We start from the raw sequence: 13,578 nt of genomic DNA on the forward strand, positions 1-13,578 counted from the left end.
CTGCATTTACATGGTGCCTAGTAGAAGGGAAGAGGATATTAAGCTGGCCCTCTAAACCTGCCATCTCAGTAAACTCTCCCTGCCATGCAGACCGATGTCTATCATGAGTCCCACTTTATCAATGATTAAAGAGTCTTATGGAGGCTATGGTGATTAGCCAAATGGTCACCCAGTAGAAGTGGAAAATCAGGATTTGCAAGACAGTCTGTCTTAAATGCTTGCACTGTGTCTGCACACATGTTGACACCATGCCATGGATAAAACTCAGACATCTCCAGGATCTGCCTGTGTGTTCAGTGTTCCTGAGGGGGATCATCCTGCATTGCTGGAGCTGCCGGGACTTGGAGAAGGAAAGGAGGAAGAGGGGAGCAGTGCACTCTGCCACCGATGAGCTGTGTGTTTGCATGTGTGTGTGTGGTGGTGGGGGGACCTCCAACGGCACAGGGAATGATGCTTGGCTGGCTTGCGGCTTACTGAAGTTTGCTGTGGAATTAGTCATCGTCTCCTTATACCATGACCTTGCATTTTCCTTTGGCAACTGAATTCCTCCCTCTTCCTTTTTTCCTCATGGCAGCAGGTAGGTGGGAATCTCTGCCTTCATGGTGTGCTGAGATATGAGTGACTCAGACCCTCCAGCAGGGACCGTCCACCCAGCGGGTCTTCCATCTTGATTTACTTGATGATGTTTGGTTCCTTTATCTCCAGTTTCTCAGGCAGACACTGGTACAGCTCGCCCTGGCGGGAATCTGCTGGAATTGCTCTCTGTGGTAGGATCACCTCCAGTCTACAACGTGACCTCCTGGTTGGCAGGGTGTGGCCTGGAGCTCCCGCTCATCACTGCAAGGTGGGGAACCATCTTTAGTCACCTGTCCCTCCTTAAAATTGCTAATTGGCCTTAGGAGTCACAGAGGTGAGACTTTTATCAATCAAGAAAATTTACCTGCCTTGCTGCTTAAAGCAATAGTTCTCAATGTTAAGAATGCTGCATCAGACTTACCTGAAGGTTGTGTTAAAACACAAATTGCTGTGCCCTAACCACACCATCCTAATTCAGTAGGCTTGGTGGCAGGGCCTGATAATTTGCATTTCTAATGAGTTCCAAGGCCATGCTGATTCTGTTGATCTGGGGGCTAGTTCCTAGTTAATTAGTTTACAAGTAGATGTCTTTTTATGCTTTTCAGAGGTTCACATTACCACTGTTTTCTTCTTGCTCCTCTTCTCCCATTCCATTAAGAAGATTAATATATTAATCTTACTGGAATTCTTTGAGGCCAAAGGAAGTACAATTCGTAGTCAAAGGAACAAAACCAGCCAGTTCTGAAAGCTCACCACCAGATGGCACTAGAGCCACATAAGCCTTGATTCGTCAATAAACAAACCTTTCTGGCCATAGTTTACAAAGCAGTAACTAAGAATCAGGCTCCTCCAAGCTCCTGGAACACATGCATGCTGTAATTCGTCCTTTTAAATGTTCACTAAAATCCCGTAGAATGGGAAAGATTGAGATGCCTTGTCTTTAAAATTTCTCCCCCTGTATCTAACACGTTCTGAAATGAGTTCATATTACTTACACTGTGTTTGGGATGGTGTAAGAAAAGTAGGTACAGAAAGCTTGAATCTATTTCTTGACACATTTCTTGACAATGTTTCACGGTCCTCTGAGTAGAAAAGACCAAAAATCATCATTAGAATAAAGGAGGGAAAGGCTCTCAGTGTTGGACGGGGAGATGTCAGATGAGCCCCCTGTGATCCTGTGCTCCAAACGCCAAAGTTATTAACTCCGAAATGATGGAGATAATCTCGGTCCACACTTAGAGGGGTCCCCACCACCTCCCCTTCCGAGTTTCCTCAGGCTCCTTAGCTCCTTCTGGAAGCCTTCAGCCTGAGAAAGTCAGGACAACACTGAGTGGCCCCCAACCAGATAGCATCAGTCTGACTGTTTCTGTGTGGTTGTGAGTATGCACATCAATACATAGTAAGTAAGTAATGTTACTGATCAAAATCATACATGTTCATTGTTGAAAATCTGGAAAGTACAGAAAAGCACATAGAAAAGGTACAAATCACTCGTAATCCCTCTGTTCAGAGGTACTTTCTTTTAACATATTGAATCCATGTTCTAAAATACTCTTTTCCCCAAGGCAGTTTTTATATACACACACACGTATACATATATACACAAAATACATATATATGAATTATATATATATATATATATATATTTGGTGGCTCAGATGATAAAGAGTCCACCTGCAATGCAGGAGACCCAGGTTCAATCCCTGGGTTGGGAAGATCACCTGGAGAAGGGAATGGCAACCTACTCCAGTATTTTTGCCTGGAGAATTCCAAGGACAGAGGAGTCTGGCGGGCTACTGTCCATAGAGTCACAAAGAGTTGGACACGACTGAGTGACCAACAGTAACTAATTATATATATTTACTTTTTAAACCTCAAGTTGGTACAACAGATAAGACACTGTATTTGCAACATGCCCTTTTCACCTACTGGTATAAATGGAATAGTTCCCCATTTCATTAAGCATGCTTTTTAATGGCTGAATAGTATTCCGCTGCATGGTATGTCATGATTTATTTGACCCACTTATTGTACGAAAGCAGGATTAGGTACGCAGTGTGCACACGGGTGCTGGATAAGGACTCTGCTAGATGGAGTGGCCTGTTTCTGCTGGGGATGCTGAGCGCAGAGGATCTGTGGACCAGGGCAAGCTTTCCTCTGACTGTGAAGACACAGTTAGAGAACACAGGTTTCTCCTTCCGCTCTGCATCAGGACCAGAGCAGTGGAGGCTACACTCATCACTCTTCACTCTGCCTCTGTGTTCTCCCAGGATCAGTAGAGTGGGAGGGTGGAACACCTCTAGAGACCCCTCATATTTACCTTTCATTTTCTCTGCTGTGATGGGAGAGGGGTTATTTGGGAGCTCGTGCTCATGGTCTGGAAACATGGGAGACTGTGTGGTCCTTGAGATGGAGCTGTGCTCTGTCTGGAGCAGCTGCTGGAGGGGCCTTGTGGTTAACGCTTTGTTTCTGACATGTTGCAGCGCTGTGCCCGAAGGAGCAGAGGAAGGATCCGGGTTGGTCCAGGTGGCAACACAGAGACTGCAGAGGACAAGTCCACCTTTAGGAGGACACTTTCGCATCCAACTTTCTAACACAGCGATTCCTGGTAAAGGGGCCATAGCGGGTGCAGCATTTCTCGTTGAAGCTTTCAGTGGCATCCCCAGGGAAACAACATCCTGCTGACAGGGTGACAGTCTTAAAGTTAGCATAATTTGTTAATTTTCCAGTGTCTGAGAGTGACTTTCCTAAAATTAAAGATCTGGGATATTCTTGTCAATATGATCCCAGTCTTTTCATTTTACAGATGAGGAAACTGAGCAGATCAGTTTCTTATGGCTGTCATAACAAATTATACAAGCTTGGTGGCTTAAAATGACTGCAATGTATTCTCTTAGAGTTCTGGAGGCCGAAGTCCAAAATCAAGTTGTTGGCAGGGCCACACTTCCGCCTAAGGTCTAGGGGAGGATCTGTTTTCTGCATCTTTGAGCTTCTGGTGGCTGTTGGCATCCCTTGGTTCAGGTGCAGAATTCCAAACCCTGCCTCCTGGTCACATGGTCTCTTCCTCTGCCATCTCCAAACTCCCTCTGTCTCTCTGTTATAAGGATAAATAGGATTGCATTTATGGCCCACCTGGATAATCCTGGATGATTCCCTCTTCTCAAGATCCTTAATCACATCCTTTGCTCTATGATGTAACATCCATAGTTTCCAGGAATTAGAACGTATCTTTCTGAGGGCCACCATTCAGCTCACTCTACTCAGTCTTGCCTGAAGCTCATACAAATAGCTGGAGCAGGGTCCAGATATGAACTTGAGTGTTTGCTTCTCAAAGAGTTCAATTTTCTTCTCTAGAATTTCATAGACCATGATCCATGGTAGCCACTGCCTTTCTGAATTAAACTTCAAAGTGACCGCACATGATATGGAGCATTTTAGAAACCATATCCATGAGGTCACAAAGAGTCAGACATGACTGAGTGAACTGAACTGAGAAACTGTATTAAATGTAGAAAGAGCTTTCAACTGCAATGAAGATAGAAATGACTCTAAATCTTCAACTATCAATGTATATACATCTCATCAAGGACAGGGTTAGAAGTGATTATATTATTTATTTGGTAAAAACATAGGGAAGTTGGGGGCTCAGGAGAATGCAAGAGTGGTTGTTCAAAAGTTGGCAAGTGGTCCAGAAATCTTCTACCCTTCCAAGAAGAAAGATGTTGGACTTGCAAAGAAGTCCATCCTTGGCTGGAGGAATGGAGTTTTTCCTCTAATAGGACATCTTAGGAAAAATAGATGGTCCGGAGGCTATTGGAATCTGATAAGTGGGTGAGTAAGTGCATTAGAGCTCTGCCACTGTGAAGCCCATTACTGTGCTGTTTCCCTTCTCACAATGAGAGAACTGCAGAATACCTATTGAAAGATGTTTTTTCCTGCCATCATGTTCTGTTGCTGATGCTCTTCACATCACTGCTTGCAAAACAACTGGGGGGATAAGTCAGCCTTCACCTGGCCATTTGAAATGGCCCTCAAATGATGTATTCGTATAGGACAATCTTTTTTAAAAAGATGAGTTTTGTTTGCATTTTGGAAATGCAGTGATATTTCATTAATACTCCAGGGTAGTGTGGGATTCAAGAGGAAATCTCTTGAGTTGGTCAAGGCAATCTGGGTTTTAATCAAAACCCCTCTCACTTGGTTGGTGATCTGTTGAATCACATTGGGTTTCATTTTCTTCATTTCTTAAGGAGGCATTAGGTTATCCAGATGACCCACCTCAAAGGGTTGCTGGCGGTGGCTAATGAAATGGAAACTTCAGGTAAAGCATGAAATAGTGTTCAAACACAAGCAAGGCTTCAGCCCAGAGCACAGTTATTTCTCTGCATGGATGTGTGATGGGGAAGCAGGTGGTTGGGCTTAAAGGAGATTCTAGTAGAGAAACCGAAGTTCAGTGCCAATATTCCTCAGCTTCGTTGGCTCTGTTTTTATAGGTGTCAGCTGCTTTATGCCTTCCCCACTCCTTGTGGAAGGTGGCCAACTTTGCCTTATTCACAGGGCCAGCTAAATTATTTTTCCAGGAAAAACTCAGTATTTAATTAGACTTACCAGTGTTTGGAATTCCCATTTTGAGTTGACAGTTGAGATAGTTTTGATCTGATATGATTGTGTTCTCTGCTTGAGAGATATGATGCTGATTAAAGGGATCATGATATAAAAAGTGAGCACCTACTTATGCTGGCCTTAAAAATTGCATAACTGGACTGAGGGTTCTCTTGAAGCCACGTCTTGAACCTGAGGGTCTTTTCATATGTGAAGTCGTTTTAACCTGTATTCTGCTGTCTTGATGATGAGATGAGATGCTACAAGGTGGAGTAATTACTTTCCTGTATTTTCTATATTGTACTTCCCTGATAGCTCAGCAGTAAAGAATCCGCCTGCCAATGCAGGACACGGGGGTTTGATCCCTGTGTTGGGAAGATCTTCTGTTGAAGGAAATGGCAACCCACTCCAGTATTCTTGCTTGGGAAATTCCATGGAAAGAGGGGCCTGATGGGCTATAGTCCATGGGGTTGCGAAAGAGTTGGACACAACTTAGTGACTAAAATAAGAACATTTTCAGTATCATGACCTTCTCCCACAGGTGTCCCTGTGCACATCTCAGCCAGTCACCTCCAAAAGCTCTTACAAACCAGCGCTGATGACTTCACATCCAGGTACCTCAGTGTCAGTGACTTCACTGTGACGGAGGATCTAAAGTCATGCTATGAACATGTGTGGACCCTCTCCTGGTCCAGCCAGGTTGGGGACTTGCCCAACTTCATCAAGGTATGTATGGTATCCCTTTTGACTTTATGGATTTTGTGCTCTGGAACAATTTTGTGGAAAAAAAAATCGAATTATATGAATGAAAACTGTCATGATTTGTGAACTTTGTTGAAATTCTCTAGTAAAGGAGCTCAATGATCTTTCTGAAAATTTTCAAGGTATGTTTTATATCTCATATTCCTGATAAGGCAATTTAAACATAACGTTGCCTTTTCTAACTTGATGTAGGTAAAGAAATTGTTGGTCAGTGTCCACCATACAATAATTTTACATCTGTTATTGGATAATTTAAGCAGATGTGATTGACTCAGATTATCATGGAGGCAGATGGCAGAGCAGAAGGAAGTTTAGGAAAGGATTTGCTGTCTTTGGATAATGACAAAACCAGATGCTCTTGCATATTTAGGGTTTTAAAAAATAATCTAATGATCATCTAGCATTTGGTTTTATGAAGTGAAATCTGAGATGAAATTTTATTCTTGTTATTTGGCATTGCGGGTCATCTGGTTTTCAAACAAAATCCTTGGGTGGAGATGGAGGAAGGATGGAAGTCATCTCATGGCACTTGTTTCCTGAAATTTTATTTTAGTAATTTGGATTGTAAACTTGTAAAATAGAAAAGCACATGGGAACAAAATTTCTTGCAAGACTTGAGAGATCAGCATAGTATGTAGTTTTTGGTAACTCTACTTGCAAATAAATATTCTTCTAGTCTACTGGGGCTTTCATTCACCACTGCTTACTGTTAGGCTTCTAGATTTCAAGCCCATGTCACTCTATTTTCGCTTTCTAGCTATCTGATTATTGTAAATAAATGTGAAAACACCCTTTGTCATTTGTTTCAAGCAAGATTAGACTTCTGTTCCATGGCAGGATTCACCAGAAATGTGACCATCTTAGGTATCTAATGAAAACCTCACCGGAGTGAACCCTGCTGTGACCACACGTGTGGTGTATGATGGTGGAGTCTTCCTTGGACCCATATTTGGAGACATGTTGGCCACTGCCAACCAATACACTCAGGTGAGAGCAGATGGGCCCCCCAAAGTGAAGTACTGGTTTCAAGTCTACTGCAGCCCCTCCTTATTTGTGATGTGGGCCAATCCCAAGGGTCAGTTTTCTAATTTGTAAAACAGAGACAGCCGTGGCTGTGCTCTTTCTACTTCACAGGGTATGGAGAGTACTCTGAAAATACAAGTGCTTTGTAAACACAACATCCAGTTATAATTACTGATGTTCTTATGGTACCCAAAATTGAGAATCTCTCTAGCTACATACTTTTTATACCTGCTCACAGTGGCCTTGGAAAGTAAATGGGCTGAGTCAACTCCTTTTCTCTTTAATATGTCCTTTGCACTTTCCCCTCTTATAAGTCATGTGCTTTCAATTGAGACAGTTTTAAAATGCAAAATCTATAAGAATAATATAACCAATACCTGGGTACCCAAACAAGAATTAACAATTGTTAACATTTGATGTATGATCCCTTCCCCCCATAAGCAAACACTATCATAAATGTAGTGTGTTTTTAATCCTTATTTTACAGGTAAAGACTGAGAGTCTTATCTTTTTCACCACTTTCATTTACAAGTGTTGTATAGTTCTATTAGGTTAACCTCAGTCCCAGTGAGAGGGAAAGATACATAATTTGTTCTAAGGGACTTCGCATTCTAGGACAAAAAAGACCCCAACCCAAATGTCCAAATCCACTCTAATCTTCAGTTATACCTCCTTGTAGCAATGATGGAACAGAGGTGTCTACATCATTGGCATCTACCAACAAAGACAGGGCTTTTCACAGGCAGTAGGTCTTAAGTTAAAAAATATAAGATGATAAAAAGTCCTTGCACAGTTTGAATTTACTTCTATGTGACAGAGAGGGAATTTACTCCAGACTGAGCCTATCTAATTGTAAAAATATTAGATTTCTGTATATTAACCATCATTTAGAAATAGCCTAACATGTTGAGTCATGCTTTACAACTGAGGGTCTATTATTGGAAAATAGAAGGGAAAAATAGAGAACAGGTGAATCATAACACATATGATTTTGGGCATAACACATATCAGTTTGGGCACACTTCACAAGTCCTTTGTGAATACCCTTGAGCATATGAAATGTGTACATCTGCCTTTAATGCTTTTGCCTTTTTCTAGGTGGTTGTGCGAGTAAATGACATACCAGCTTATTGCTCAGGTTCCTGTGCCTTCCGGTACCTTGACGGGTCAACTCCCCAGGTCCACTCTGTGTGGTATGCCCTCGGTATGACGTGTCCTTGACATTGAAATGGGCGTCAGCTTTATTTTTCGATCACAGTGTAGTTGATTTGCGATGTAATGTTAGTTTCAGGTGTACAGCTCAGTGATTCATTTTTATATGTATATAGACCTATAAAGTGAATGGGAAAGTGAAGTCGCTCAGTCCTGTCTGACTCTTTGTGACGCCATGGACTGAAGACCATCAGGCTCCTCTGTCCATGGGATTCTCCAGGCAAGAATACTGGAGTGGGTTGCCATTTCCTTCTCCAGGGGATCTTTCAGACCCAGGGACTGAACCTGTATCTCCCGCATTACAGGCAGACACTTTACAGCCTGAGCCACCAGGGAAGCCACATATACCTATAAAACTATGTGTACACATACGTGTGTATGTGTGCATGCTTGTGTGCTCAGTCGCTCAGTCATGTCTGACTCTTTGTGACCCCGTGAACTTTAGCCTGTCAGGCTCCTCGGTCCATGGACTTCTTCAGGCAAGAATACTAGAGTGGGTTGCCATTTCCTACGTGTATGCTTAGTTGCTCAGTTGTGTCCGACTCTTTGCAAGTCCATGGACTATAGCCCACCAGGCTCCTCTGTTCATGGAGATTCTCCAGGCAAGAATACTGCAGTGGGTTGCCATGTTTCTCTCCAGGGGATCTTCCCAACCCAGGGATCAAACCCAGGTATCCCACTTTGCAGGCGAATTCTTTACTCTCTGTGTTACTAGGGAAGCCCTTTTCCATGTGATCTTCCCAACCCAGGGATCAAGCCTGTGTCTCCTGCATTGGCAGGTGGATTCTTTACCACTGAGCCACCTGGGAAGCCCCATATATATGTGTATATTTGTTGTTGTTCAATTGCTCAGTTGTGTCTGACTCTTTGTGACCCTATGAACTGCAGCACACCATCTGGACAGCTTCTCTGTCCTTCACCATCTCACGGAGTTTGCTCAAACTCAATAACCATTGAGTCAGTGATGCTCTCCAACCATCTCATATTCTGTCGTCCCCTTCTCCTCCTGCCTTCAGTCTTTCCCAGTATCAGGGTCTTTTTCCAATGAGTCGGTTCTTCACATCAGGTGGCCACAGTATTGGAACTTCAGCTTCAGCATCAGTCCTTCCAATGAATATTCAGTATTGATTTCCTTTAGGATTAACTGGTTTGATCTCCTTGCAGTCCAAGGGACTCTCAAGAGTCTTCTCCAACACCAGAGTTCAAAAGCATCAATTCTTTAGCTTTCTTTATGGTCCAACTCTCACATTCACACATGACTACTGGAAAAACCATAGCTTTGACTAGACAGACCTTTGTTAGCAAAATGATATCTCTGCCTTTTAATGCGCTGTCTAGGTTTGTCATAGCTTTTCTTCCAAGGAGTAAGCATCTTTTAATTGCATGGCTGCAGTCACCATCTGCATTGATTTTGGAGCCCAAGAACATAAAGTCTCTCACTGTTTCCATTGTTTCCCCATCTGTTTGCCATGAAGTGGTGGAACCAGATACTATGATCTTAGTTTCTTGAATGTTGAGTTTTAAGCCAACATTCAAAAAACAGGTATCCATGTATACACATATGTATTCTTTTTCAGATTCTTTTCCCTTATAGATATTACAAAATATTGAGTACAGTTCCCTGTACTATGCAGCAGGTTCTTGGTGTTTATGCATTTTATGTATAGTAGTATGTGTTACTCCCAAACTCCTAATTTATCCTCCCACAACCTTTCCCCTTTGGTGACCATAAATGTAGGTTTATTTCTTTTGTGTGTGTGTATGCGGGGTGGGGGAGTGTTTACTATTTCTGTGTGTGAACTTTAAGATCAGAGTGATTTGTTGGAGGCTATGTCCCTGGTGATGGCTGAATAGAAGGTGCATCAGCTCATGGGGTGAATGTTGAGTGGCACAACAAAGGGGCACTTTTTAGCTAATCTAAATGAAATGGTCATGATTTGAAATGGTAGATTTTTAATGACTTAAAAAGTATATTCTTTGTCCCTTGTTTCAAAATATTCTTTAGTTTTTCCCCATTTTTTAAACCGATTAGTGATTGGTCCACAATTTAAGTGGAGGGTTCTAGGCTATTAAAATAAACATAGATTCCAATATATGAGTCAGCATTCAATTCCTTGAATTTTGAGAGAGGAAGGTGAGAGGGAATGGATATTTGACAGATTTCTCATAAATGGAGTGATACTGCTGAGAGATGATTTCTTTCTTCTTTTAAGATGACATTTACCTACTGGTTTATATTACCGGAACTAGTTTCTCTGGTGAATACGAGGCCCTGCAGGTTACAGTGAACAAAACGAGTTGCAAAGTAATTTTCTCAAACCAAACAAATGTGGTGTGTCAGACAAGCCTGCTGCCTGTTGGAGTGCATTGGATCTCGATGTTGGTGAGACCCGCTGGTCTTGCCATCAATGCCAGTGGAGGAGGCCTCTTCCTAAATGTGGAACCCAGACTGGACAATGTGGAGCCTTCCCAAGCTGCAGACATTGGTAATCTGGGGGCACCTGCATTGCATCTGACACTCGTTCTTGCCAACCTGCAGGAATCTAGTCCTGCCATGTAATAAATTCCATATCCACTGTGGTTCACAGCTTTTTGTTTTCTGCCATCAGCATTTCTTCTAATGAGTAATGGATGTTTGAGTCCTTAAATGAAGTCACTTGCCACATAAAATACCATAGTTCGGTTGATGGTGTCAGGCATCACAGGGTCAATCATTAAGTCACTGGAACAATCTGATCGAGTGGAAATGACAGTAGGTAGGGATTTGGGACATGTGCCTGTGTTTTCAACCTGCCAAAATCAGAAGTGTAACCTTATATATTTCATATACTCTGTGGAACTTAGTTTCCTTATAATAATGAGGATGGGCCTGGTATCATTTACTGAGCACCTCTTCTAGGCAGTTGTACACCCTAAATGCTAACGGTTGCCTGAAAGATGGAATTATTATCTTCGTTCTTCAGATGAGATAATAGTATGGCAGAACCAATACAATGTTGTAAAGTAAAATAAATAAATTAATTAATTAAAAAAAATAGTGGTTCTAAGAGAGAGTGACCTGCTTAGGGCTTCCTGATGAAAAGTGCAAGTGGCTAGGACTTCAGCCTATGAATTTTGAGGGGGACACCGTTCAGAATTCATCTTTCTGGTGTTGAATCTAGGGCTGGGGTACCCAGTATGTGGCTTGAACCCCTCAGTACCCCGGAAGGGTCCCCGAGCCTGTGACATTCCCCTACTCTTCTGTATCCCCTGTGAGGATCTTGACTTGATTGCTTCTCCTCCTTTCCCACCCGACTCAGTGTAGGTCTTTCTTACAGCTTTGGTTGTAGAAGAGCCTTTCTGTCAGCCTTCAGGTTGTTAGCAGTGAGCTCTGCTCCACATGTAGGTGTATCTTTGGTGTTTGTGTATCTTTCTACCCTGCCATCCTGATCTTTCCAGATAGAGCTGTTTTATAAGATATTTTGAATGTCCAGCCGAAGATCCCTTTACTTTTATTTTTGGAATTTTGTTTTCTGGCTATTGTCATTTATTTTTCATTGAATTTTAAAATCAGCTTGTTTAAATTAAAAATCTTTTTTGTATTTTTATCATAATTGCACTGGTGCTTTAGTTTAACCCAGAAAGATATATGCTACCTTATGATGTTCACTTTCTGTACATGTACTTTAGTTTTCTTATTTAAGTTTTAACCCATCTGTTAGATTCATCAGCAGCATTTCAAAGTTTTCTTTGTTTCTTCATATTCTTGAATTGTTCTTGTCAAGATTATTTCCAGATATTGTATCTTTTATGTTGCTATTGTATGTTGGCTCTTCTTTAGTATTATTCTTTAACTTAGAAGTCTATTGTGGTTGTGTCCTGAATCTTCAGGGCATGTTTATATATTTAACTTCAGGGTAATATTCCACTCAGTCACATGATACTGAAAGTTTCCTTTCTCACCCGGACACATGTGCCATTTCTGCACTCTCATGTGTCTCTATTTGGTGGCTTTACTGCCTCTCCTATATCCCTTTCTGGAGAGATGGCAGACCAGAGTCATTGCTCATCCACGAGAAACGGACTTCCTGTCCATCAGGTGGATCAAGGGCTGCCCTCCAGATGGGATATCAGTGTGACTGGTGCCATCCCTCCTCTTATTGACACTATGATTGCCATAGTTGCTCCTCAGTGGTCATTGCAGAAGTCCTGATGACACCAGGTACTGATGACAGTCACTTCTATATCATCATGGAAACCAGATCCTTGTTGGCGTGGTACCGTATCACAAAGCTGGAGAGGCTAAGGCTGTCATTTAAAGATGAGGGAATGGGAATTTGCTGGTGATCGGGTGGTTAGGACTCTGCACTTTTGCTGCGGAGAGCATGGATTTAGTCCCTGGTTGGGGAACTTAAGACCTGCAAGCCATGCAGTGTGGCCAAAAATTAAAAAAAAAAAAAAAAAAGAAGATGAAGGAGATGAGACCAGTGAACTCAGGGACAATAGTGCAAATGACCTGCTATAAGTGGCAGAGTAGTCTGTGGCCCTGACTCTGGGACCCTGTTCTTTCTACCATTTTATACTTCCTCTCTTATGCTCTTTTCTTGGGGAAAGAGTTTAAGTTTTATAAAATTGACAGGGATGGTATTTAAAAATCTTGAGCAGAAAGAGTTTTTGGAAACCATTTTCCTTTATTTCTCCGTTCCATGACTATGTTGTATCCTTATGTTTTATTCTTGAATATCTCCCTTTCTCTTCCCTCTAGTCACTGTATCTCCTACCTTATTTAGTAGTTTATATCTTTAACTCCAGTCTCTTTCTGCATTTTGAACATGGCTTGTGTTTTGACTATGCAGCTTCATATTTTTATTTCACCTATTTCTCTTATGGGTAATTAGTTGTTTTTTTTTTTCAGAGAAACAAAAATTACTTTTATTTGCTTTGCATTTTCTTTTTTTTTTTCATTTATTTTTATTAGTTGGAGGCTAATTACTTTACAACATTGCAGTGGTTTTTGTCATACACTGAAATGAATTAGCCATGGATTTACATGTATTCCCCATCCCGGTCCCCCCTCCCACCTCCCTCTCCACCCGATCCCTCTGGATCTTCCCAGTGCACCAGGCCCGAGCACTTGTCTCATGCATCCAACCTGGGCTGGTGATCTGTTTCACCCTAGATAATATACATGTTTCGATGCTGTTCACTTGAAACATCCCACCCTCACCTTCTCCCACAGAGTCCAAAAGTCTGTTCTATACATCTGAGTTTCTTTTTCTGTTTTGCATATAGGGTTATCATTACCATCTTTCTAAATTCCATATATATGTGTTAGTATACTGTAATGGTCTTTATCTTTCTGGCTTACTTCACTCTGTATAATGGGCTCCAGTTTCATCCATCTCATTAGAACTGATTCAAATG

General features: G+C 41.8%; 1 protein-coding gene across 2 annotated transcripts in view; it reads left to right on the forward strand.

Moving 5' to 3' along the window:
- PKHD1 (PKHD1 ciliary IPT domain containing fibrocystin/polyductin) overlaps nt 1–13,578 on the forward strand; it is a 427,795-nt gene that overhangs the window by 37,153 nt on the left and 377,064 nt on the right. For both annotated transcript variants that reach the window (XM_070456320.1, XM_070456321.1), the window contains exons 21-26: nt 706–844; nt 3,060–3,184; nt 5,720–5,904; nt 6,805–6,927; nt 8,062–8,167; nt 10,389–10,661. In XM_070456320.1, the coding sequence (XP_070312421.1) occupies nt 706–844; nt 3,060–3,184; nt 5,720–5,904; nt 6,805–6,927; nt 8,062–8,167; nt 10,389–10,661 (951 nt within the window). The remainder of the gene's footprint in view (nt 1–705; nt 845–3,059; nt 3,185–5,719; nt 5,905–6,804; nt 6,928–8,061; nt 8,168–10,388; nt 10,662–13,578) is intronic.

This window comes from Odocoileus virginianus, chromosome 27, assembly GCF_023699985.2.
Source record: "Odocoileus virginianus isolate 20LAN1187 ecotype Illinois chromosome 27, Ovbor_1.2, whole genome shotgun sequence".
NCBI classification, from domain to species: Eukaryota; Metazoa; Chordata; class Mammalia; order Artiodactyla; family Cervidae; genus Odocoileus; species Odocoileus virginianus.